The sequence below is a fragment of the Metopolophium dirhodum genome, chromosome 8, assembly GCF_019925205.1.
Source record: "Metopolophium dirhodum isolate CAU chromosome 8, ASM1992520v1, whole genome shotgun sequence".
In the NCBI taxonomy this organism is placed as follows: Eukaryota; Metazoa; Arthropoda; class Insecta; order Hemiptera; family Aphididae; genus Metopolophium; species Metopolophium dirhodum.
In genome coordinates this window covers 22,982,193-23,007,740 of record NC_083567.1, presented here as the reverse complement: position 1 = coordinate 23,007,740, position 25,548 = coordinate 22,982,193, and the positions used below count along the sequence as shown (strand labels likewise).

The 25,548-nt window shown below is 29.7% G+C and overlaps 6 protein-coding genes across 8 annotated transcripts in view; 2 read left to right on the top strand and 4 right to left on the bottom strand.

Moving 5' to 3' along the window:
- Window positions 1-283: 283 nt before the first annotated feature.
- Window positions 284-2,850, bottom strand: LOC132950049 (large ribosomal subunit protein uL15). The gene is made up of 5 exons (XM_061021244.1): window positions 2,758-2,850; window positions 2,016-2,079; window positions 1,486-1,583; window positions 712-861; window positions 284-483 (listed from the first exon to the last, which is right to left on the bottom strand). Exons 1-5 carry the CDS (start codon window positions 2,758-2,760, stop codon window positions 355-357), a joined length of 444 nt encoding a protein of 147 aa, XP_060877227.1. The 5' UTR covers window positions 2,761-2,850; the 3' UTR covers window positions 284-354.
- A 2,530-nt stretch (window positions 2,851-5,380) lies between these two features.
- Window positions 5,381-9,488, bottom strand: LOC132950637 (large ribosomal subunit protein mL39). Its single transcript, XM_061022160.1, has 8 exons — window positions 9,209-9,488; window positions 8,921-9,127; window positions 8,613-8,858; window positions 7,107-7,328; window positions 6,153-6,253; window positions 5,994-6,065; window positions 5,602-5,649; window positions 5,381-5,527 (listed from the first exon to the last, which is right to left on the bottom strand). Exons 1-8 carry the CDS (start codon window positions 9,258-9,260, stop codon window positions 5,450-5,452), a joined length of 1,026 nt encoding a protein of 341 aa, XP_060878143.1. The 5' UTR covers window positions 9,261-9,488; the 3' UTR covers window positions 5,381-5,449.
- Window positions 9,489-10,432: 944 nt separating this feature from the next.
- On the bottom strand, window positions 10,433-13,243 carry LOC132950636 (protein farnesyltransferase subunit beta). The gene is made up of 3 exons (XM_061022159.1): window positions 12,974-13,243; window positions 11,815-12,148; window positions 10,433-11,748 (listed from the first exon to the last, which is right to left on the bottom strand). Exons 2-3 carry the CDS (start codon window positions 12,144-12,146, stop codon window positions 10,884-10,886), a joined length of 1,197 nt encoding a protein of 398 aa, XP_060878142.1. The 5' UTR covers window positions 12,147-12,148; window positions 12,974-13,243; the 3' UTR covers window positions 10,433-10,883.
- A 4,526-nt stretch (window positions 13,244-17,769) lies between these two features.
- Window positions 17,770-23,057, top strand: LOC132950605 (uncharacterized). Its single transcript, XM_061022129.1, has 2 exons — window positions 17,770-18,009; window positions 21,379-23,057. Exon 2 carries the CDS (start codon window positions 21,399-21,401, stop codon window positions 22,365-22,367), a length of 969 nt encoding a protein of 322 aa, XP_060878112.1. The 5' UTR covers window positions 17,770-18,009; window positions 21,379-21,398; the 3' UTR covers window positions 22,368-23,057.
- Window positions 18,020-21,395, top strand: LOC132950604 (GPI transamidase component PIG-T). The gene has a single exon (XM_061022128.1). The coding sequence runs from the start codon at window positions 18,228-18,230 to the stop codon at window positions 19,947-19,949; it is 1,722 nt and encodes a 573-aa protein (XP_060878111.1). The 5' UTR covers window positions 18,020-18,227; the 3' UTR covers window positions 19,950-21,395.
- Window positions 23,058-23,831: 774 nt separating the features above from the next.
- The window catches only part of LOC132951202 (fat-like cadherin-related tumor suppressor homolog), a 149,433-nt gene continuing 147,716 nt past the window's right edge, over window positions 23,832-25,548 (bottom strand). For all 3 annotated transcript variants that reach the window (XM_061022970.1, XM_061022972.1, XM_061022971.1), the window contains one exon: window positions 23,832-25,508. In XM_061022970.1, the coding sequence (XP_060878953.1) occupies window positions 25,336-25,508 (173 nt within the window). In that variant the 3' untranslated portion in view covers window positions 23,832-25,335. The remainder of the gene's footprint in view (window positions 25,509-25,548) is intronic.

Genomic DNA, 25,548 nt, shown 5'->3' with positions numbered 1-25,548 from the left:
ATAAAAGTTGATAATTGACACTTGACAGTATCGGCTGTCTAATCCTGTAACGCAGTATATAATATATAATATATATACAAGTCATTTCAGAACCTAAAAATCTAACTGTAATCCGTTTTTGTTTTAAATATACCTTTGACGTCTGTAGTTTGTAAAGACAATGTTTTGCACTCCACTGGATTTGAAACTAGTTAAGTTTTCAAGGAATAATTTTACATTAAAAAAAGTAACAATGTATGATCATATAATTTTTACTAAAATTATGTAAATAAAAACTCAGTACTCATTGTTAAAAAAAAAGTTGTTTTTATTATATTATTCAATATAATGGGTCATTTATACATGTAAACCAAATTAGGCTTGAAGTACACAGGCACCTCCAACTTTCTTAATCTTTTGCTCAGCAACCTTGGAAAAGAATTTAGCCTTTACAATAAGTGGCTGATTGGGAAGATTACCTTTTCCCAATACTTTGTAGTAACCCTGAAAAATAATATTTTATATAATACATAATATATAGGTAAGTGTTATCAGTAATTTGTATACACATAAAAATATATTTCAACAGAAAAAATTGAATCAATCAGATTAAATTTTGGCAACATAAAAATTTGTACTTCAGACCGCCTGTCGCTAAACAATAATTTTATCATCACTAAGATTCAATTTAAGTCCAAAAAAAATAAATATATATACATATTTAGTATTTACCTTTGAGACAACATCAATGACAACGGCTTTTTCTTTGTCATTTTCGTATTTCTGCCTAGTTTCTTCAGGGATCAGAGTGTACAATTGTTCAAGGTTAATAGCAGGACACCATTTTGAATTTCTTCTCAAATGGTAATTACGCATACCCAACTAAAAAACAAACCTGTCATGTTAAAATGGATACTATTATTATATCATATTCACATTAAGAACTGTACTCAGCGCCTGATTTTGCACAGTAATGGTTCTTATTGTGGATATTAAAATACTGAACTATGTATTTCTAACATAACCTACATATTAAAATTTTAATAATACTAATGCCGGATTGCACAATTGATCATTAAACATTTATTTATTGAATCAATAGTGAGCTAATGAACCTTTTAACATGATTTAGTGGCCCACGATTGGTCCATTAAATTTTATTAAACAATTAAATTAATCAATTTTCTACGCAACCAGACATAAATTGTTTTTATCTATATGTTAGGTATCATCATGTTTTTATTAATATTATTAAATTCACTGATAACTGTTAAGTAAATCCCTGTCCAGACCAGAAAAGTTTTCCCAAAACACGTATTCCCCGTCATAAAGGGTAGCATAAATATTTATCAATGACAATGTCAGAAATATGTTTCTTGGTTTGGACCGGGCTTAATATTAACAGGGCAGTTAAAAAAAAATTGCAATCCAACTATTGATGAATACTCAAAAGCGTTGGACATTTCTGCTATGTTAGTTTAAATAAATAATCCCTATGTTTATTACCTTTCCAAAATAACCAGGATGGTATTTGTCAAAATTTATTCTGTGGTGATGCATACCACCAGCATTACCTCTACCTCCGGGATGCTTCCTATGTTTACCTTAAATTATTAAAACAGATCCATTAATAAAATTCACATAACCAAATTATATTCTAACAACTTTACACATAGACCAATCAGACTGAAATAAACTAGCCACATAAAAATTGTACTTCAGACCGCCTGTCGCTAAACTGAATATCATCATTTTGGTTATTTAATTTACAAAATTTTACATATTTAATATCATCATAATGTAAGTAATCTGAATTATTTAAGACTAATCCAGAACAATACGTGTTGATTGGATTTCTTCAATTGAAATAATAAAATAAACTAATTGATGATTGAAAAACATATCATATTTATATAGCACACACTTTATAACAAAAAACTAGAATTCGTTATAATGTTGATCAAATGGTGCAAAATATTGAAAATAGTTTTAATTTAATAGCAATAGTAGTAAGACGTTCAACTGTTAATACATACCAATACGACCGTGTCCATGACTGACATGGCCTCGCAATTTCCTAGTCTTCTTCTTACTGGTAGTCTAAAACAAGATTTAAAGTAAGATGTAGAATAATTTAGAATGCTCTAACCAGACAAACAATTAAAATATACATTAATACAAAAACACTGTAATTAAACCATATATTACACCGAAAAGGAAATTTTGCTTATTAATTTTACTGTAAGAACTCAGTTACAGATATTTTGTCTTAGTATATATAACAAGATTAATGTTATGAACTATCAAGAGTAATTAACTAAGTGCAATTGACGGCGAACCTCACTAAAGTGAAAAGCAAATTTTCAGTTGAAAATGTATTATAAATGTACATTAGAACAACCTAACACACGTTAGTATAATACAAAACAAAGGAAGAATTTACCTTTAAGTTTCGAGTAAAATAAATATATTAAGGCAATTGTAACAGTGTCAAAAGGAATATATCTGAAGCCCGTAACTTGTAGCAATCACATGAATCAACGATTAACGAATCATTGAGCATAATATTTAGAAATGTCCAATGACAATTATCAAGGCGAACTAAACGCCATTCATAAATATTCTACATGCCACATGGTTTTCAAAGTTTTTCCCGAAAAGAGGATTATTAAATTACATTGACGTTACAGTATAACTTACGCACACGGTAAGTACAATACGATTAATAACAACGAAAATACAATTAAAAAACTATATTATAAATTATAATGAACTTACCATTTTGCTTCAGGAACGAAGAAAAATGAGAATACGGTGTAGAACTCGAGGACTGAAATCAAGAGAACGAGAATACACGAACACAAGTCACAACATTCATAATATACAAGTTATTATAGGTTAGGAACTTAGTCGGCAGATATGAAATACGTATTCTCTTTGGAACAGGATGGCCACTCGTCGCAAGGTTTTCAATGGTACCACCTTAGATCATATACATATATGATCTAAGGGTACCACGATGTAGACATAGATATTCTTACATTATCTATGGATGTAGATTCATAATATACATGGACTGTGCGTGAATTTTAATAATTTTTATATCTGCACTATATAAGCAACATGGTATGATCACAGAATATAACAATCAGAATGGACACTGATAAAAATTTATACAGGCAGCATAGGACGAAGGCTTGAGTCAGTCACTGCAGGTCCGCAGTAGGGCCAGTTCATTTAACAGTTTGACCATTAATATACAAAAAATAAATATGGCATACTTTTATACGATAAAATGTACTATTTTAATTTAATTGCTTTAAAACAATGAGTTAACTCTTCACCGGACATCCGGACACAACTAATAGTTAATACTAGTATTGGAATAAAGCAGTATTAAAAATACTTTTAAAATACTAGTATAAAAATGCCCTTTGCGATTACTCACTAAGTATTTGAATATAAAATATAAATACAAATATTTAATACAATATTATAAATACAATTTTTTATTTTTAGGTACCTTAATTATGTTATTACTTACCATAGATTTTAAAAAATTTGAAATAAAATAACATGTCCGACTATGTGAATACATGCTCAGGTATTTCATTCATATTGATACAATTAAATTACAAAAATAAATAAAAAGTGGTATTAACTATTAATATAGAATTATTTTTAAAAATTCCAATACGTTAATATAATTGAGATAACAATAAAACGTCGTATCATGGCAAATTCAGTGCTACCAAAAATGAAAACGTTAAGATTTCATATTTTCCCAGATACATGCCCCTACTGCGGACCTGCAGTGGTTGATTCTCTATTATCAGCCCGCCGCCGAGAAGTGTCCTACCCCTGGTATGATCCACGACAAAACAAATAGGTATGTTATCAAACTTTGTGATACGCAACTTACTGTATGTTCAGCCCACCACAAAAATTACGTCATCCGTTCTCCGATATTATATAATATTATTGTAGTTATTATTATTATTATTATTATTATTATTATTCACATTTCACAGTTCTTTGCGAAGTGCGGGAGGTGTGCGCGTTCTCGACCAATATTAGTTATGTTGACAGCATACCTATTTATTTTGTCATGGTATGATCAATGAATAAATAAAAATGTATTCTGTATTCTGTGGTATGATTGTATAAATTCAAGTTTAGATCTGGGCACATCACTCACTTACTGAAATAATCAGTAACATTATGTCTACCACAGTCCACAGAGACTAAATATCAGCTCCAACTCTTAGGTTTATACGTTTATAGTTATTCCTATTAGTTAAGAATAGTACGTATATCTAATGTCAGTAAAATTTGTGTGACACATACAATTATTGACTATGCATACGGCAGTGGCGTAACTAGAACTTCGATCGCCCGTTGCAAAATAATCCAGCGGGCCCTTGGTCTTGCAAAGGTACTTGCACTTACTCACATCATTTATATCTAGATCCGTCCCTGTCATAATTGGTATTAAATAATTGAAAACATATTCATTATACAATTATGAATAATATAGTCACGTTTTCATTATACATTATATTAATATTGTAACTCATTTTCTTAATAATATAAATAAGTCAATAACGTAATATTTAAAATATTTAAATTTATGAAAATTGTTTTGACAATTGACAATATTTGTTTTGATCCACGGATGACGGCAACTGACAACAGAATAACTAATGACAAAATAATATCAAAAAACGACGGCTGTATATTAGGATAACGGACAACAACGAATCGAGTAATCGACAGAACAAGTTTTCCTAGACTTGAGGTTATATAGCTCTAAATATAGAGTGCGTTTCGTTTGTATTTCTGTTCCAGAATAATTATTATATTCGTATATCTATGACACGAAGGGCCTGAATTACAATCATAGTTTAAACCTTGGTTACGCCTAACCCACTGATTTTACCGGCCGAATTCGGTGGGCCTTAATGGCATACGCTACACATAAAATAATCTATAATTCAGCTATAAGCGTGTTGCATGTGTCAGTCATTTTTCTAGTTATTAATTTTATTTTATTTTAAAATAATTTAATTTTACTAGAACTTTGTTTTATCAAAAATAACAATTCTATAATAATGGTGATTAGTTTTTTTGAAGGGTCCTCCCTCCCACTGGGTACGCCACGGCCACTGGCATACGGGCATAAGTATGATCAATAGTCGTTACGTTTTTATTAATGATAATAATATGTATCTTTATATATTAAAAATAAATGTGAAATTGAGAATCTTTGATGCCTATGATTTCAAGAACCACTCATCCGATAATCATGCGGTTAATAGTTTAATAGTTAATACTTAATAGTTTGTCCACTTTAAAGTACCTATTCAAAATAAATTTGTAAAGCATAAAGGTAAATACATCATGAATTTGAATAAAAACTTTATTATGAACAATTTATTATTAAAGTAGGTACACTAATTATTATCTTTAGTTATGCTGCAGTTTCTTCCCGAGCAAATTGTGGAACATACGTATCATTTTGAGCTTGATCTACCCACCTTGCTGCATTCTAAAAGTAAAACAAAAGTAATAAAAAGTATTTTATGATAAAATTAAAGTCCAAAAAAAAAAAAAAATACTTACTAATTTTTTTGCCCTTTGCTCTAACAAAGAATAAGCAAAATGGTTTAACTGAAACAAAAATAAAATTGTAATAATGGTTATAAAACATAATACCCTGTAAAATATTTATTTATTTAGAGTAAAACTACGATATACATAATAAATAAAATAAATTAGTGTTTAAACATTTTAATGTCCCTTTAAAAAGCTTAAAGTTTGTGTTGAAAGGGAGCTCTAATAAAAACAAATATAACATTGAACTTAACATGAAGAGTAGGTATTGCACAATTGCAATTAAATAATAAAACTAAAAATCTAGAATTAAAAGTTAGTTTATTCAGATAATTTTTAAATAAATAAAACATTTAATATTAACCATCACATAAAAAATACAATTAATTATATATATTTACCATAATATTTACGGGTAAAGAGACTCCTTGAAATCTGTATAAATGGCCATCTTTGGTGTCTAAACGATGTACCTAATATAGTTTTAAAAAAATTATATTAATAGACATTTTTTATCCTAAGTATAATATAACTGTGGAGTTAAAAAGTCTTAAACATACCGCAGTTATACTGCAGCGTCCCAATAAGTCTGTATTTCCAATCATAGGTCCTCTACTTATATCAATATGATCATCAATTCTGTACAAAACCACTTTTTTATCTAAAACAATAATTATTTTTTAATACAGTCATACAGGCCAAGAATATCTGAGCACAGAACACCCCAGAATTTTACTAAGACAAGTCTGAAGGCACCCCATAGAAAATGTCATCCCATATTAACACCATGGATATAAAAAATAATATCTTTAATGTTGATGCAGAACATAGTCCCAGCACTTATAAAATAAAGCAGATAAAATTTAATTAAAACAATTATGTTATAAATAGATATTTTATTTTCAAATGTTAAATATTATGTCATTATTTCTATAGGCTGTAATATTTATTTATTATAAACTTGTTTAAATTGGTATTAGAACGTATAATTCCTTTTCAAAAGAGAATATATCGCTTTCGCGCATGTCAAATGATTCGATTGGTGCGTCAAGAACCACGTTGATCACAATGGGAAATTGGTGGGGGATGCGCGCCGCCAGACATAAATTGGTCGTCGACGTTCAGACTATTTTGAAAAGGAGTATAACTGTATTACATAAAAACTACTATATATTTTCGATTCAAAGGAGGAGTAAACCATTTACTGCATGTAGACAGACGACAGTCATCGATGCTAAAATTGTTGATAGGTCAAATGGGTAGAGGATGAATCAACTCAGAAGCATTTTGGTAGGGACATAGTTTGCTTCTCTCATGGGCCAGAGTATAGTAGTACTAGAAAATTAATTAATTTAGGCATGCTTAATATAGTTTTTAATTATTATATATTTTATAATTCACACTGTCCATCAAACGTGCTAAATACAATTTAAATATTTAACTTTTTAAGTAATTAAATAAGGATATATGATTACAGAACCTGAGATTTAAATAGTTGATTACACAGTTCTTACCAATTGATTGTTGTGCAATATTTGGTACTTGTTCTTTTTTAAATTTATTTTCCTGGAATATGTCTAATGCAAGCTCTTCGGAAACAGCAAGTCTGTCAAATTTATAAGATTTTTGTGCAAATTTAACCATATTGGCTGACAAAATTCTAAGTTCATTTTCCGTTGGAGCCCATTCTGGTAAATTTGATAACTCCACATCATAAACAAAGCTTCCACTTTTCACTAATTTCCAAGTTAAAAAATATGAAATAAATAAATAATAATTTACATACAGATAAATTTAAATAAATAACATAAATATTTTATATAAATACTAAATATTTTAAAGGACAAGTGAAGGAAAATTCAAAATTTTTGGGTCAATATATTATTATAATACGTTTATTTATACAACAATGTAGATATTGAAGAACAAAAAAAAGATGACCAATGGCGTATTTATGGTGGACGGCCCTTCCACAGGGGTTAAACAAGGAATGTGTTATATTTTTATATATTTTCTTATACTTATATACAAGTATAAATCTACCAACATATCGATGATACATTTTTTTAAACTTTTTTTATTTAAAGTTGTGATCACTTTGTATAAAAAAAAAAGTGTAATATTTAATTATTACATGCATTTAGTTTTAGAAATTCCCTATTGCTATAAAATACTATTGCTTTCAAAAATTAAAAATTAAACTTCAATAAAATCAGACAAGTTAAGTATAAGTTTTTGTCAAGATAAATATTTGAAATTGAGGGAATATTAGATCATATAAAAATACACTCTAATGTATTAAACATTGTGCTGTATTGGGTCGTTACTTGCAAAACTGTTTAAATTAAATCTAACATTGTGAAATGTGATAAAATCTAATAAGGGTAATGAGAAGATTTTGTATAATGGGCTTATGAATACTTTAAAAATCCTAGAAAATAGTACTTTATACATGGAGATGTTAAAAAAAAGTTCTCTGATATAGACTGAATATTCTGAAAACGGAACATTTTAAGTTTTTATATTCCATCGCATTACAGAACAACATTGATAGCACTACAGATAGATTGTATATTATATTCTGTGAGTATACTAAAATACAATTGTATATTATTATAACTTTAGTATTTTTACTCTATACAACATTTTAACATTTTGTAGAGGCTTATATGCAGTCAGTCCTTTATAGTTCATCCCCTTTCCAACAATTATTTTTTTTGTTAATACACATTCAGCTCGAGTAAGAGTTTAAAGATATGAAAGGCATAGAACTAATAATATCCAATATTTGTCATTATTTGATAATCATATTTAAAGGACATAGTAATACAGGTAGCTGCATGTTATGAAAATAGATTTTTAGTAGACTGGAGTGTATGAGTAAGTAGAAACTAACTACGGAAATATAAATGTATGAGTGAAAGTATACAAGACGGAGAATAGTGAATGGCTGAAAACATTCAAACATCAAAAAGCCTAAGGAAAATAAATCTTATAATAATTTATTATGAATAATATACCATTAGGTGAAGGAAAACTGTGTAAAGTTGGTTGAATGTCAGTTTTAAAAGCTTTAGAAATTACAGCTCCTAATATAAGCGAACAACTGCGCCAATACGCTCTGTTGAAATGATATGGATCTGGCAGATATTGTGCATGCATGAAGGTCAGTTCACAGTCTGATTGTAGTGGTCTATGCATGTCCCATAAATGTGTGTCATCGATTAAGGCCAATCCACTTCTTTTAACCAACATTTCAGATATGTCTACAATTAAACAGATAATTATTAAAAATAATCAATTAAGTAATGATAAAAATTTCACATACGTTGAGCACAATGAAAAGGGGTCGAAATACCCTTGTTCATGGACAATGTGACATTTTCAGGCACTCCGATGTATTTTACTGTAATCTTTTCAATACGACCAACAGCTTCTCTTTGCCGTTTTTGTTCGTTATCGAACAAATTATTTTGATAGGCTACAATTTCAGTTTTAGGATGAATATTGGCAGATGTGGAAACATATTTTATGGCTAAAATAAACACAATCCATTCAAAACAATATATTTTTATTAGTGAAGTATGATATATTGTAAAAAAGTATTTGTACTCACAACACAATGAACCACTGTATTTTTTATACAAACAGCTACTGAAACGTTTCATTCTAATATTATAAATATTATAAATACATTAAACACACAATGAAAAAACAAAAAGATCAAACTGAGTTATGCGAAACCTAAGGCAATAACACTCAAGTCTCGGTAAACTGGTCAAGTCTCAAACGACAAACACGATTTTAGGAAAGTGATAGATATATTAAGATAGATATAGATAATAATAATAATCTATTATCATTTATCTGTGGAGAAAATTTGCCGACTAACCTAAATATTGATAAAAGAATGAAAAAATCATGAACATTAGAGGATGATTAGTTATTTAGATTCTAAATGTTCATGAAAATAATATAAGAAACTTGTATAATTATACTTAAATAATTTAATATAATTTATATTTCATTAATACGTATGATTACAATTTCAATGGATAATGGGTATATTCACGTGACATGAATAAATTAAAACAATATATAAGTTATTAATTAAGGTAAATCCTAATTTGTAATTTGTGGATATAGTATAATAAACGATTGATATGTATATTGTTTATTATACTAAATTGTAAACTATAATTTATACACTATGGCACTAGGTAATGCACTAAGCAAATTATTGATTAGTCGAATCATACCTAGTAGTAGGTAGTTGCAGTGGCGTTATTTTAGTTTTTGAGGGGGGGCAACATTTTTGACCGGCCAAAATAAAACTGAAAAAAAACCGCTCGCCAACAATTACATTGCATTACATTACAATTGCATTTATATCTCAATACAGATAGCCTTCTTATATAATTTTATACTTACCAGTTAGTATCAAAGGTTACTATTTAAGCGTTAGTAACCCATTTTTTTGAGAGATAACAATAACTTAATAATAATTAATATACATGTAGAAGGATTCTTAAATATATTACCTATTAGTGTTAATATATGAAGGCCCAAAAGCCCAAAACTAGACCATACCCGGCCCGCTAATGATAATGGTGGGGAGATGCCACCACCCCTAATGACACCACTGGGTAGTAGTCATTTTTTACAGTCTGGTTTGGTATTATAAAAAATTAATAATGTTTCATCAACATAACTAACTCATATACTTAAATTAAAAAAATGAAATTATATTTATTAAGACAAGTAACAAAAATTGCTGTTAGTTAATTTTTAACTAAAACTATTAATAAATTCTAAATATTTTTTTTCACATCAACACGAATTTAAGTAAATAAGTAGATAATGTTTATTTTTATCAGCAACTTGTATTTCATACATTCAAATATTTATAAATTTAGTATATTGTGAAGACATAATAACATTTATAACTTGTAGTTTGACTTCAATTTTGAAAAAATACATTTCATTACTTTGTCTTAAGTAAAATATTCACAGAAAAGCAAGACATTATTAAAAAAAAAAATCAAAATAATTAATTACCAAGGAAGCACTAATTTTAGCAGATCGATTCACAATGAAATATTATTTGTTACAAAATTGACATTTTAAAAATTTATACCTAATTTTAAATTTAAATAATTAATGCATGTATTTGATCAGATTTGGTACCTTACAAACATAGGATATTATACTAACTAGACTTAATTTGAACTTCACAAAACAGGTTCCTCAAGATTTAATTTGGATCAATTGTTTACAGTCTATAATCATACTTAAAAATATTTTATTGGTTCTGTCATACTAAAATATTGAAGAGCTTTCTGTAGACTAGTTTCTTCAATGTTATAAATAGGATTATTTTTGTTCAAAACGTTTTCCGGTTTACCAACAACACAATTACTTTTGTCAACTGCATGTTGAGCTATAGATAGTCCACTAAGAACGTAGCAAGTATGGTATACATCAGGTGGTTTCCCAGGCTTGTCTATAAGGCCCCCACTATATCTATTCTGACAACATATGAGCACATATTCTTGGAGAGCCTGATAATCATACATTGACCACATTGGCCGTTGATTTTCAGATTCTAAAAGTTCTGATATTACTGGAAAAATAGCAGCTTGCCAAAAAGAATAGCAACCATCCACAAGCTTATTAGTTCGCCCTTGGAAGCCACCTTCAAATGTCATTTGTTTATTTGCTACCCACCGAAGAAGTGATTTTGTGTCACACATATGAATTGATTTAAGTAATAATAAAGCTGAAAATCCACAAAATGTATATCCCCCATGAGCTTCCACCCCAGGCACCCCACCAAAGCCTCCTTCATATGTCTGACATCTGATTACCCATTGAGCACTTGATTCAAACAAAACATCTGTATATATGTTGGTTAAACGCGCTACAGTTGCTGAACAATACACAGCACGAACATCACATTCACCATGTTTGTGCATTCTGAATGAACCATTAGGCAAACGAAGAGATACCAAAAATTTATATAAATTATCTCGATTGATCACTGCGTATGCTTCTTCTGTACCTATTAAACACAATGCACAGACAGCAGCATATGTAGGAGCTAAGTGTGGCATTTGATTTGGTCCACCGCAAAAGCCACCAGATTCATGTTGACACCTAAAAAAATTTGGTGTTTAAATATAATTATTTAAGCTTTGGCTACTGTACATTTTAATTGCATACTTTGATAAGAAAGAAACAACATTAGATTTCTCCAAAATAGACAAATTACAGTTTAAGAGTGCGAGTGATTGACACAACCAGTAGCATAACCAAGGTCGGCTGGAGTCGAGACATTCATAGTTCTCTGGTAGTGTAAACATATGATTTTTTATATAGTTGATGTGGTTTTGTTTGTATAAAACTGGAGCTTCTGGATCACATTGTGCTTTAGAACAAAAAGATTCAAATAATTTTTCAATTTTTCTTTCAACCTGACTTTGATTTTCAGATGTAGTTGTTTCAATTGATTCATTATCTGTTTTAAGTCGTGGTACTGCTAAAAACTTGTTCATTTCTAAAACAAATCGGTCAATTGTAAAAACAAGAATGTGTAGCAATGGTACATGGCAGTGGTATAGTGGAAGTGTAGCGTAGTGGTGCTTGGGCGTGTACCCACCTCCTAATTTCATATTTAAGCGTGTACCCTTAACGAAATCTGTGGTAAGCAGGTTAGGTGTGGCCCCCAAGTTATTTTTGACAATGATTAAGTTGTGCATAAACTTTTTAGGACTACATCACTGGTACATAGTAATGTAACATTTTATAAATACATTTCAACAACATAAATACGAACATGTTCAGTGGGGCCCATTATCTTCTTGAAGAATAAATAAAAATAAAAAAATAACTTTTAAAAAAGTATCAATAAAAAGTTACATTTACATTATTGTGCCTGCGTTTATAATTACTTTGGAAAATATAAATGAATTACTCTTTAAATAGCTTATTTGTTTTCCTCCTGTAAATTTAACATTAAGTTCTTACTAGTTTAGTAATGAAATGTGGGTAATTTCAATTTGTATACTTCTTCTTCTACTTCAATCTAATTTGTACATTCTTAAAATAAAATATACCTTCATTTAGATTGTTGTCTATTAAATATTTTTATTTTTATGAATACCTAATATATTATTATACAAAAATTATACAATCAAAATAAATTAACACAATAAGCATAATTATGTGATAAGTGCATATAAAAGTATTACAGGAAAAAACTAAAAAAAGTGATGAAAGAAGCCATTTATTGATGACAGTATGACACTTTCTAAATTCTAACATATTATGCTTAAATTCTATTGCACTATTATGGTCTATAAAATAAAACAAGTCTGCTTACTGTTTCAGTGTTTTCCAATAAAAAAATGAATAGTGTTCATATTACATAAAACCAAGCTTCCTTTGTTTACAAACTAAAAAAGAAACACGATTTAGGTAATATTTTATTTAAAAGTTTCACTATTTAATAATAGAAGAATTCAGTAAGAACTCAACAAGAAAGACTCTTAAAACTCTATTATCATATTATTATATCTAAAAAAAAAGTGTTCTATAGTAATTTATAGTAGGCATGATAGTAGGGGTATCGGCATATTATGTAATCAATTAAAAAAAAATTATATTTTCATTTTTTATCACGGACGTATATTCTGTGTTATCATCATCATCACGGACTAAGATAGTGGTCCGTGATTATCAAGATAATATACAGGACTTGACACGACATGGTTGGAGGGTGGGGGTGGTTGACCACGAAATGTTATACAACAGGCGGAGTTTGGGAGGATATTTTCCTTTTAGCATTACTAGCGGCGTCTAGCGCTGTCTTAGTGGATACTAGAAATTATGGAACTAGAAATTTGTATGATGTGCAATTTTATTATCAAGAGTGTTGGGTATGCAATTCACAGAGGCCCCCAGTTTTTGGGGGCCCCGAGATCTCATATACGATATTCCTACTATAATGTGTAATATACAAACTAATATAATAATAATTAAATATTAATACAATTATGAATTAATATAATATCTATAGGTATCTATAATATTAGCTGATCCCGTGCACTTCGTTGCCCGTTAAATGTACCAACTCTATATGACTCAAACTTTGTACAGTTTTTATTTAATATTCGGTGTATGGTGTTAAAAATAAAATTTTTCTTAACTTTTCCATTGCCCGGAATAAAAATTCTGGTTCGCAGCAGTACATTCTCAGGTAAGAAATCTACTTGCGGTTAGGTCGCTGACCCCGTGCTGTTTGTACGTAAGTGTATGATTTAACTCTAAAGGGTGACACTCGAATTGCCTCCCAAATTTAGGTAGGTGACCTTTTTTTACTCGAATTGCCTCCCATGACATACCTGGAATATTAATTAATACATCGATAGTTGTACGTGTACCTACTATCGATTATTATATTATTCCGTAATGGTCAAAAATAAAATGTTTAAGACAGTATTTCCCAGACAGATTAATTTTTCGAATGCAATAATCTTATCCACGATTAGTGATTATCAGTAAATAATTTTACCACTTTTTTTAAGTAAAAAATTACTTGAATTAGACTTTTGTATTCAGTGCTTTCAAACACACATTTTGTGAAAAAAATCGAAAAAATGTATTTCCATAATTTGTCCTGTTACTTACTTGAGGTAGTTTTGTATAGCAAGTCGGGGGATATTTTCCATTTGCGGAGCGGAGCACAAGTATATTGTGATATCGAGCCGTGATATTGTGTTAATTTGTTTTTTTAGAGTTATCAATGTTTAGAAGATGAAGGATTTGTTCACTTAACGGTGAATCATTCTATTCAATTCAAAAATCCGGAAACAGGAGCACACTGCACACACAAATAATGTTGAGGGAATGTGGCGTCACGCCAAGGCTTCGCTTTCCCAATATTGCCGCAAACAAACGGTTTTATGGTGGATATTTAGCTAAATTTATGTTTCTGAAAAAGTGTCGTATACTAAATTAATATTGAACCTCTGACCTAATTTTTTTAACTTGTTGGTGAGCTGTATGACCCAAAAGCGATACAAGAAAACAATTTATTGTTAAGCGATGATAATGATTAGTATATAATGTTTTAAGTAAAAAATGCGAGAATTTTTGAATCAGACTTTTGTATTCAGTGCTTTAAAAGTTAAAACACATCGTGTGGTAACACTGGTAACTAAACTGTATTAGTGTATTTATACCGAATATTTTTGTATAATTAAGTTCAAAATTGAAAATGGCAACGTTGCCGAGTTTTTTATGATCAATCGTGTAATATTTCGTTTGTATTTCGATTTCCTTTGAAACCATTTTACTCAAACGTGTATCAGCCCTAGGATTATTGGGTTAGTAATATATTATGGTTTAATACTTTAATATAAAATTATTTAACGTACTTTAATAACTGCCGGTATGATATAAAAATATGTTCCACTTATTGCTGCTATTATCAAAAATATAACTGAAATCATTAGGAATAACCAGGGCCGTATTTACACATTTTGCGCTCTGGGTCAACAAATATTTGTACGCTTTGCCCCCCCCCCCCCCCAAAAAAAAACTAATCCATTTTTTAATTGTTATTGGTTATAGTTATTTATTTATGAAAATTTTGTTAAAAACACAGACCACGATGATGCATTATTTTAATTACTGCAGTCAAAATGTATAACAACATACAATTTTATTATTGTACACTATAAAAAAAATTAAAAAAATTAATAGTTATCATTGATTGACAAAATGAGTAAATGACGCCAAATGGCCGTATCATATAGTCATGCTATGCAAGAAGTCCAAGTATATATGTACTTAAACAAATTCTTAACAAAACAAATTTTATTTATATAATATATACTGCACCGGTGCCTGGCAGCCCCCCCTAAAAGGGTCGAAAATTGGCCGCCCAGGGCAAGTGTCCCTGTTGCCCCTCCTTAAATACAGCCCTTGGCAATAACCATTTCAGGTTGTTTTGACATGTTATCGTATAATCATTTTTTTTCACTATAAGTCCAGATTCGTTGATCTAAAGTTCCAGTCCATATGCCTACGCCTAATAACCTCTGCCCCTTGGTATGTTACCAATAAAAACCTCCATAAAGATCTGAACATGCCAACCCTTAACGACCTAGCCAAATCCTATTATATTCAAAATTCCACTCAACGCTCCGCGCTCATTCAAACCCCATCATTAAAAGTTTATCCTCTACCTCTATCATTCCTAGAAGGTTAAAAAGGCAATGGCCAAGAGATCTCCTCAACACCTAACTTAAAAAAAAAAAAAAATAAACATTAATTAAATAAACTCAAACCCTAATTTCTGGTCAGGTGGCACTGCTGGGAGCCTTCCTTCTCTTGTTATTTTTTTTTCTTATAATACTTACTTACTCTGTCACCACACTTACTCATTATACACTTATGTATAGATTGTAAATATACTTTATTTTTAATAAAAAAAAAAAAAAAAAGGATCAAAAATTAAATTTAACATGGACGGTAAGTACGTAAATTGCAAACACTTGACAAAACGAATTATTGTTTTATTTTAACTATTAAGTATCAAGGCCGATGCACTTCGTTGCCAGTTGAAAATCCCAACTATATATGATTCAAACTTTGTTTAATTCGTTATTGTGTAATGGTGTATAAAATCGTTTCCTATTTCTATTATAACCTGTAATCAATGATGACAATTATTTATAAAGAAAAAAAAATTTCCATCGACCATAGTGAATCTTAAAATACTCATGCAAGCACCATTTTAAAATGTGAATTTTGAAAAGTTCTTTCTTAAAGTTAGAGCACACACATGGTGGTACGGAGAACCATGAAAATTTCAAGTCTATAGAATTGTTGTGATAAGGAGAGGTGGTAGGGGGAACAAAAAGCAGTGTGCTTAAGTTTTAAAGAGTTAAAGTTCAAGGAATCATTAAGTTTAATGATCAATTAGTGAGCTGTTATAAAATATTTTATTCATTAAATATCACGATATTGGTTTATTTAAGTTTGATGCAACCCGTCAATAATATAAAAATTAATGGTCTGAACCTACCTATATGTGCATAGCGTATTAATTAGATATAATTATTAGAATTATTAATTATGTGTAAACCATTTGGTGATTTTTTTAACATGAACCACTCATTATTTCAAAAATATACCTAAAGTCTTAACCTTTTACAAGGCAGAGAAAAGTGTTAAACTTCTAAGGTCATACATTATTCATACGAGTTTCGTGATATTATTAATGTCTTGATAATAATAATTTATTGGCCGACGTATTCTAGGTCCCAATGAGAAAAAAGTTAAAGATAAATTTAAATATGTCTTAGAAAGAAAATGAAGGATATAAAATTATAAAACTTACTCTGAAGTTATAGCAGAAAATCCATAGACCTTATACTTATACTAGTTATACAGTTAAACTAAGTATAAGGTCTACGAGGAAATCATAAATTCGTTAATATTATTCATGCCACAGAGCAGTGGTTTTCAACCTGTGCGTCGCGGCTCCCAGGGGCGTCGTCAGTTATTATCAAGGGAGCCGCGTTCGCAGCAGAAACTAAAAAATAAAATTGTAATATAATATAGTTTTTGCTGTCTTTTTTTCGTGGTCGTGTAAGACTAAAGTCTGCAGGCCCAATACGATATTATGTTGTGTGTGTGTGTGTGTGTGTGTGTGTGTGTGTGTGTGTGTGTGTGTGTGTGAGACAGATCTGCCAGCGATGACCGTGAATTAGGTCTATACTCTATTTATGTTTTTTGCGATATCGAGTAAAAGGTGTATCTCCTAATAGCATATAGAACATTAATGTTCTATTATGCTAATAGTAATTGTATTAATTTTTAATTGTAAAAAAAATAAATCTAAAAAAAAAAGTTTCCTATTAGTAATAATTACATGTTTATTTCGTCATATAGACCAAAGTTATATTAAATTATGTAAATTTGTTTATTTTAAATTTTCGTATGGGAGCCGTATATTTGATTTCAAAATCAAAAGGAACTGAGGACCCACAAAGGTTGAAAACCACTGCCACAGAGTAATAATAAATAATAATTTGGGATTCTATGTTGGTACAACTGGACGGTTTCGGTATCACTGTATTTATCTATTATGTGGTAGTAGTGCCGTGCGGTTGAATTATGGTTGAATCGGCCGATACGGGCGATACGGTGTTTAAAAATCTCAAATCTCTAACTGTCTGTTTGTCTGTACTCTGGTCACTGGTTGTTTCCTCTTCGTTGTGTAGTTCATGGGAATCACGTTGGACGTGTTGACTGATCGATAGCCATTTCGCTTAGATTTCGGACAGCCTTTCGCCTTTCGTTCGCCCCCGAACGTTTTTCCCCGGCGCAAGATTCCACGCTCAAACGGTAATATTATTCAATTTTTCGATAATCCTATCACAATGTTGTATTATCATTATCATTGTTTACCGAGTAGTAAACAATGTACGCTAACACTCGAAACGCCACAGCAACTGAACGTTGTCCGTCGGCGGTCGGCCGGTTATTATTATTTTTGGTTATTGCTGTACTTCCATAAACGTTTTACGTGTCGTCTATACGTATAATATTATTTTGTGCGTAAAATGAACGCTAAATGTCTAGGGTTTTTGTTCGTGTTCATCGGTCCTGCGTATTCAGAGACTTACAGTGAAGAATTGTTTATTAAGCCCTTGGCCACCGGCTACGTGTACTCGTTCTTTCAGTTCACAGTCATCCGCGAAGACGACTCTTTTAAGCATTCCACTCTGTTTCCACACTCGTTGGGAGACATAATCGATAGATTTCATGTAGCAGAACTCAACGTCGACCTTACTTCCGGCCTGTGGAGACACAAGTCCTGGGGTTATCCGGCCGTCGACGCCCCATCTGGCGCTGAGATATCTGCTCGTTTCCACAATGACACACAAGACGTAGACAAGAACTGGTACGGCCTGACAAACGCGCTGTCCGGTTTGCTGTGTACGTCGTTGAATTTCATCAACAGTGCTAATAGCTATGAATCATCTGCCGACAGGGTCTATCGATATTCAAATTTACCGCGAGAAAATGTCTGTACTGAAAATTTGACGCCGTGGAAAAAGCTTTTGCCTTGTGATTCTACTAGAGGCCTGTCGAGCCTATTAAACTCAGGCCGCGTGCACAATGCCAACTATCACTCCTTGGGAATTCATTTCAGGCCGTTATGTAATGCAGGGAAATGTAAATATGAACTCCGCCAAACCGTTTCTCTAGTATACGATTCGGTGTTCATAAGTTTCAATAACAACTATGATTGGTCTCTCCGCAAGATGTTTGGTACTGGACTGTTCAAGACGTGCCCTTTGGCAGATTACAGTAAAATCTATTTAGATACATCATCAAATAGTAGTGTTCCTTATTTGATTTCACAAGAACCAGATTATATTTTGAAAAACAATATTGCTGTTTATAATCTAAACGGCATATTTCATTTGTCTGCTATAGTGCCTAGACCAAAAATAGTTGTGTCTGAATTACGGCCATTACTATACACAGATAGATTTATCACTGGATTTGGACAAGAATATGGAGGGCTAGTTACCCGTATTTACAACGATCATAGGTCGTCTATAATCGCCACCGTCATTGAGAATATCCCATGGTTCTTACCAATTTACTATCATACATTAAAAGTGACCAGCAATGGTGTTCGTGTCACACCAAAAGCTTTAATTTATAAACCTGGAAAAGGAAGAGTACGAATTTACTATTTAGAAATAGTTTTAGAGCTTGCACCACGTTCGGTTACAGAAATATCTGTTCAGTTTGACTATGTGTTCTTGAAGTGGCAAGAATATCCACCAGATGCTAATCACGGCTTTTATATTGGCTCGGCTATAGTGAAAGCCACAATTCCGAGACATGCCACTTCTCTAACGTTTGATAAGTCATTGATTATAGACAATCTAAATTCAACTGGATCCGATTACTTAATTTGTTTGAAAACAGAAAATTTCATCATCACACTACCAACGCCTGATTTCAGTATGCCTTACAATGTCATATGTTTAGCTTGTACTGTAGTAGCATTGGCGTTTGGGCCAATTCACAATATTACTACTAAAAGACTGAAATTGACTACAGCTAAGTATGTGCCCGGTTTAGCATCTGTTGCACAGAAATTGTATGTTTGGTTGGAAAATATATTTTGGAGTAAAAAGAAAAACAAAACTGGAAAAGCAGCAGTAGTTAAAGTTTTTGTTCCTGAAGAGTTGAGTTACCATCCAACATTAGGTCATGTATCTGAAGAATTCATGAAAGATAAAGTGGATTATATAGCATCATAATTATATAACACACTTGTTTGTGTTGTAAATATTATATATTTAATTTGATAAAACAAATATTACGTTACCAAATTTATCTATTGTGTATATTTTAAATTCAATAACTTATTTTAATTAAATACCTACCTACCTAATATAAACATAATATAGGTCAGGAATGGCAAATGGGTAACATCACTGCAAAAAATTAAAATACTTATTATTTTTAAATAAAAATTAAATATAATTTAAAAAAACCATAATTTTTTTCTTATTTATATATATTTCATACATTATTGGCACGTAGAAAAAAAAAAACAAAAAAATCAGTTTATTTTAATTTTTTTGACATGTAACATTAGAAAAACTTGCCATCCCTGCTATACCTAGGTATTCAATTTAATTATACCCTTTTTTTCATGTTTGCAAATAAAATATTGTCTTAATTTCAATAAATAAGTCTATATAACATGTTTTATATTTGTTTGGATTTTATAAGTATAATATTTTGTAACAATATAGGATTTGATATTATAAATAATGTTAATTTTAAAATTCATCTTTCTTGCTGTACTTTCATATATTTCTTACTGTACTTTCACATCTTTCAAGTTTTTTTTTTTATATCTATTCATTCTTTATATTTAACTGGTTTTATTCAATGTACTAATAGTCACGATAAAAATTATTTTGTGATATCCAAAACAGTGTTTTATATATTATTATATACATAATTATATAGCTTATTACTTATATTATGTTAATAGTTAATGCTAATAAATAATATTTGCTAGCAATAATTAAATAATTGTGGAGTTCATAATGTAAACTTTATTTTTATGAGGTTAATTTCTCAAGTTACATGTTTATTATTGTAATATTATTATTAATTAAATTAGTCGTTTGAGAAACCCTACTTGTCAAAAAAAAAAAATTGAATCAATTTTATTGCAGTTTTGCTCATATGTAGATTTACACATTTCAAGAAACTCCAGACTCATCCATCATTAAAAATAATTTAGAATCCAAGATATTACCCTTTTTAGTCCATAATATGTTATTTTTATTTTTCAAAGTTTGGGTTTGAGGTAAATCAAATTTCTTAAACGACTGATTCAATTGGTTTAGATTGTATTATTTATTTTAAAATATAATACTTAATTGCTAAAACAAATTTAGAAGTAAAACCCCTGGCAATATAATAAACATTTTAGTATGTTTATTTTTTATTTTGTAATAGATTATACAATTTAGTTTTATTAACCTTTTAAATATTATATGCCTCGGTTAGAATCTTTCGAATAAAAGCAATACAATTGCTTTCATTAATTTAATGTTAGGCTTGAATACATAAGTTTCTGTAAGGTCAAACAATCACAATTTTTTTTATTAAAAATATGAGTATGTGAAAATATTCTATAATTTTGTTTTCTGATTTTGTGTGTTTTAGTTCTTTGATATCATTAAGAAATGGCGGCAATTAAAAAATTGATGTTGGACAAAATTCTAATGAAGATGAAAAGGTTCAACATGAATGAACTTAAACAGCTATTCGAAATCTTACATTTGAACCTGGAATGGAAAGATATTATCAATATAGTATCTGAATGCCGGCTGCGTTTAAGTGTTGCAAATGTTGTGTCGGTAGTACATCAGCATTTAAAAGATAGTGATTCTGTTGATGAAACATATCATCGAGTTTTGTTAGTGGACGCAATCTTCCACCAAAATAGTCAGTGGTGGACAGTGACTATTGATAAAGTTAACAAACAATTATTAGACAAAGGGATAATTAGAAATAATATCGAGGCCATGTTAAACAAATTGAATATCAAAGCAATTACATACGTTATGAAGTGTAACAAATTGTTTTGGGTTTTAATAGATATTAATGAAACAAAAAGAAAACAAACTACCGTGAAATTAAACAAGCCATATTTTTTCACCATAGCACCGGGAAAAGTGTTCCATGTTTTTTACAAACCTCAAAATATTGAAAATAGACTGTTGAAAATTGTTATAAAATCAGTTGGTGCCAGCAAATGTAAGGCCTACTCACTATCGGGAAAACATCTGCCGTCAATGGTTAGTTTGTTGGAAGACAAGAATAGAGGTAATGAAAAAAACAAGGAAGTTCCAACATTGCTTAACAATCACAAAGAAGAAGACGTTCAAGAATATGTTCAAAAACTATTTGGGGAAAAACGTTGGGTACTTAACGAGTTTACAATAAACGTGGAGAGTGATATGTCAGTTTTTAGCAATAGCAATCCAGCCGGCAAGATGTGCAAAACCAAAATGGTTCTGAAAGGTGATAGTATAATAGATGGTGTTAAAGACATGATGTTGTCAGGTGTATTGCAACCACCATATCCAGATTGGGTTACAAATCTACCGGTATTGGGTAAAAATTGTGTTAATATTAATGTACACCCTTAAATTAATGTAATTAACAAATAATATTTTATAGTTTTAAATGTATTTAATTATTTTACTCTGTTAATGTATATGTAGTTTTTTTTTTCAAATTTAGTTTTTACAACATCCTAAACAATGAACATGAATGTATTTTTTTTTGAAGTCACACTAACAAATTTTTTCGCAGGTTTGCCTATAGACAGTGTGACACTATTATGTATATATTATACTATATTATACTATATATTAATAAAAAGCAATTTTGTTCAGTGTAAAATTCTGCAGACTGAATAGAATAGCAATAAAAAATATTTATAGTTTTTAAGTTATTGTACATAAACATAATGAATAAATAATAATGATAATAATTTAATCTTACGCTTGAAATTTGTTATGTTTTCCTTAAATAAAATTAAAATGCAGAGCATGATTACACGCCTATCACTTACCAATTAAATCTTTCTTCACGGGCAATCCGCTGACTTAAAGTTAGCCGAAAATTCTGAAATGTATTGATAGATGTTCAATCGATTCATCAACCTTTAATCTTTGATTAATTTTAGAGTTCCTTCTTGTCCAACTTGTCTAAATGGTCCATTTCACATTCCTAGATGCTCCACCAATAATTACATGTCTAATAAACCAACCCATACATTAATTGACATTGTAATATATCACTACTATCTATGTATCTACCATTGTATTTATTTTTTGTAATTTATGTCAATTTCAAATTTGGAAAAAGGGCTTGCCTGTAAAATATACATACAATAAAATATGATTTTACTTTCATTTTTATCAAACGTGGAGTTTAAAATTGTCTTTATTCACTATTAATCAAGAATATGATTGTGGAAGGGTTGTTGTCGGTTATATCAATTAAAAAATATATAAAACAATTCGTGTACAGTTATAAAAATAAATTTGTTAGTATTTAAATATTTGTTTTATGAATCAGTGAGCAATAATTTCTGTACGATGACAGTACAAAACTGTTAAAAATCTTTAGATGGACATTAAAATAAATAAAATTACTAAAAGATTCCTTAGTAAGGTTGATGGGCTTAGTCTGAGTGCCTATAGAGATGAATAATATTTTCAATTAGTGAGAAGTCAATGATGTCATACCTAGATGATTGTAATAGGTATTGAGTTATTTAACATAAAGTATTAATATTCACAATGTACATTAATTTTAAAGTGTTATAACTTTTAAACTAATAATTTCCTGCAATTTATTTTGGACCATCATTCTTAACTCATCAAAACAACCTTTTTCCAAAACAAAAATTTGTAGAAAAAAAGGTTGCCTGGTAAAGTACGCTCATACCTTATGCACACTTAACAATTTATCAAATATAACTGTATAATAAATGAAAATCATAATTTATATCACTTGAGTACAACATCAAAAATAGAATTCTGTAGGAAAAACAGCTATGCGACTGTCAGCAAAAAACGCAAGGCCATTAAATGACTAGACAATAAAACAATTATTTTAAGTTATTTATTAATCAAGTCATACTTAGTTTATTATAAAAATAATCTATACATTTGTCCATATAAAAATATATAATATGTACGAAACTTACAATATAAATGTATAACTCAAATCCTAACGTAACAATAAATCAACTCCTATAAATATATATATATATATATACACATACATACATACATACACACACACACACACACAAGTCATAAGTTTTAAGTAATACGCATGTAATAATTTTTAGACAGCAGTCCAAATTTGTAAAAATACAAAATACTTTAGTTTCTCTCCTCCGAGATGTGCATTCCTATTTCCACTAATTTAATTTGTATCGCACTACAGAAACAATGTTAAGTAGATGTATATTATGCATGTGTATGTATTGTATTAGTATATATTCATATTATAAATTTATAATTATTTATAAACATATAATATTAAATATGTTATTCGTACACGGTTTAGTAATTCGATATTTTGTTTAATGTTTAGAAAAATAATGTATAATAATATTTTAATAATAATATATTACATAAAAATTAAACGAGAAAAAAAAATACTTAGGCACTTTTGGCGGAGAGGGCGTGAGAAATAATATTAATTGTTTAATTATTTACAATAATTAATTGTTACAAAAATAAAAAAAAAAACAACAGGTTGTTTCACAATCATTAACAGGACACAAAAACTAAAAACTAAATAGGATTTTTTTCTTATTGGAATGGCACAGTGTCGCGGAACTTTAATATAAAACTTTGACATATAATAATATTTTTTTCTCTTTAATGAACACAATATATTTTTGAAAAAAAAAAATTAGTTACAAGAACAAATATAATTACATTTATTGCCTGATGCCTCATTCAGTCATTTGTAAGGGGGGGGGGGATATAATAAATGTACAAAATCATAATGAATATTTTATACTAAGTATAGAATAAATGTACGACCGACCTATTATTAGCACCAGATATATTAGCACTGGTTCAGTAATTATTATTAATTATTCGTAAGGACTAGGTGGAATATATTAGGAGTAACAGTACAGTCTGTACCAATCCAATGACAGTTAGATAATGATAAACACAGGTGGCGGATATGGTAAGAGATCATTTTTCCAACGGGAAATGAAAATTATTAAAAATAATGATTTATAAAATATTTTTATGCACTGGACAATGGTTGTTGGGTTTTTTTTTAACACTTCAATTCTACGGTCAAAATTATAACTAAGTAAAAAAAAAAATTTTAGAAAAAAAGTTCTCAAACTATCACAGAAGTACACTTTTTATTTTTACATACGTAAATAGTTAAACATTAAGAAAAGCATTCAGTCTTCCCATATTAAATGGGTCAAAATAATAATAAATAATATTAATTCTATACAAAATGAACATGAAAAAAAAAAAAACAAAAATTGTCAGTACCTAAGTGAGTAATCAACTTTTTAGACAATAATCGTCTTATGGAATGTTCTATGATGTTTATATACCCTCATACAGCGGTAGACATTGGCATATCTGGATCATCGATTTCACATACATTAGTGGAAAGTTCACTCTGACTTGGATATCGTTGTGGAAAACCGTATGTGACTACATCATCGTCTTCGCTGCGGTATGATAAGTATAACTCTTCGTCAAGTGTTTCCAAATCCCTGGCTGGATCTGTCGGACAGTTATACATTATTAGCACATGGTAATATGA

Coding starts and splice junctions, on each gene's coding strand:
- LOC132950604 (XM_061022128.1), top strand. CDS start 18,228: ATGAACGCTAAATGTCTAGGGTTTTTGTTCGTGTTCATCGGTCCTGCG.
- LOC132950636 (XM_061022159.1), bottom strand. CDS start 12,146: ATGAACAAGTTTTTAGCAGTACCACGACTTAAAACAGATAATGAATCA. Junction 11,749..11,814: donor GTTGTTTCTTTCTTATCAAA/GTATGCAATTAA, acceptor AAATTTTTTTAG/GTGTCAACATGAATCTGGTG.
- LOC132950637 (XM_061022160.1), bottom strand. CDS start 9,260: ATGAAACGTTTCAGTAGCTGTTTGTATAAAAAATACAGTGGTTCATTG. Junction 9,128..9,208: donor ATACAGTGGTTCATTGTGTT/GTGAGTACAAAT, acceptor TGTTTATTTTAG/CCATAAAATATGTTTCCACA. Junction 8,859..8,920: donor CCCTTTTCATTGTGCTCAAC/GTATGTGAAATT, acceptor GTTTAATTGTAG/ACATATCTGAAATGTTGGTT.
- LOC132950605 (XM_061022129.1), top strand. CDS start 21,399: ATGGCGGCAATTAAAAAATTGATGTTGGACAAAATTCTAATGAAGATG.
- LOC132950049 (XM_061021244.1), bottom strand. Junction 862..1,485: donor ATCCTGGTTATTTTGGAAAG/GTAATAAACATA, acceptor TTTGTTTTTTAG/TTGGGTATGCGTAATTACCA. Junction 484..711: donor TCATTGATGTTGTCTCAAAG/GTAAATACTAAA, acceptor ATTATTTTTCAG/GGTTACTACAAAGTATTGGG.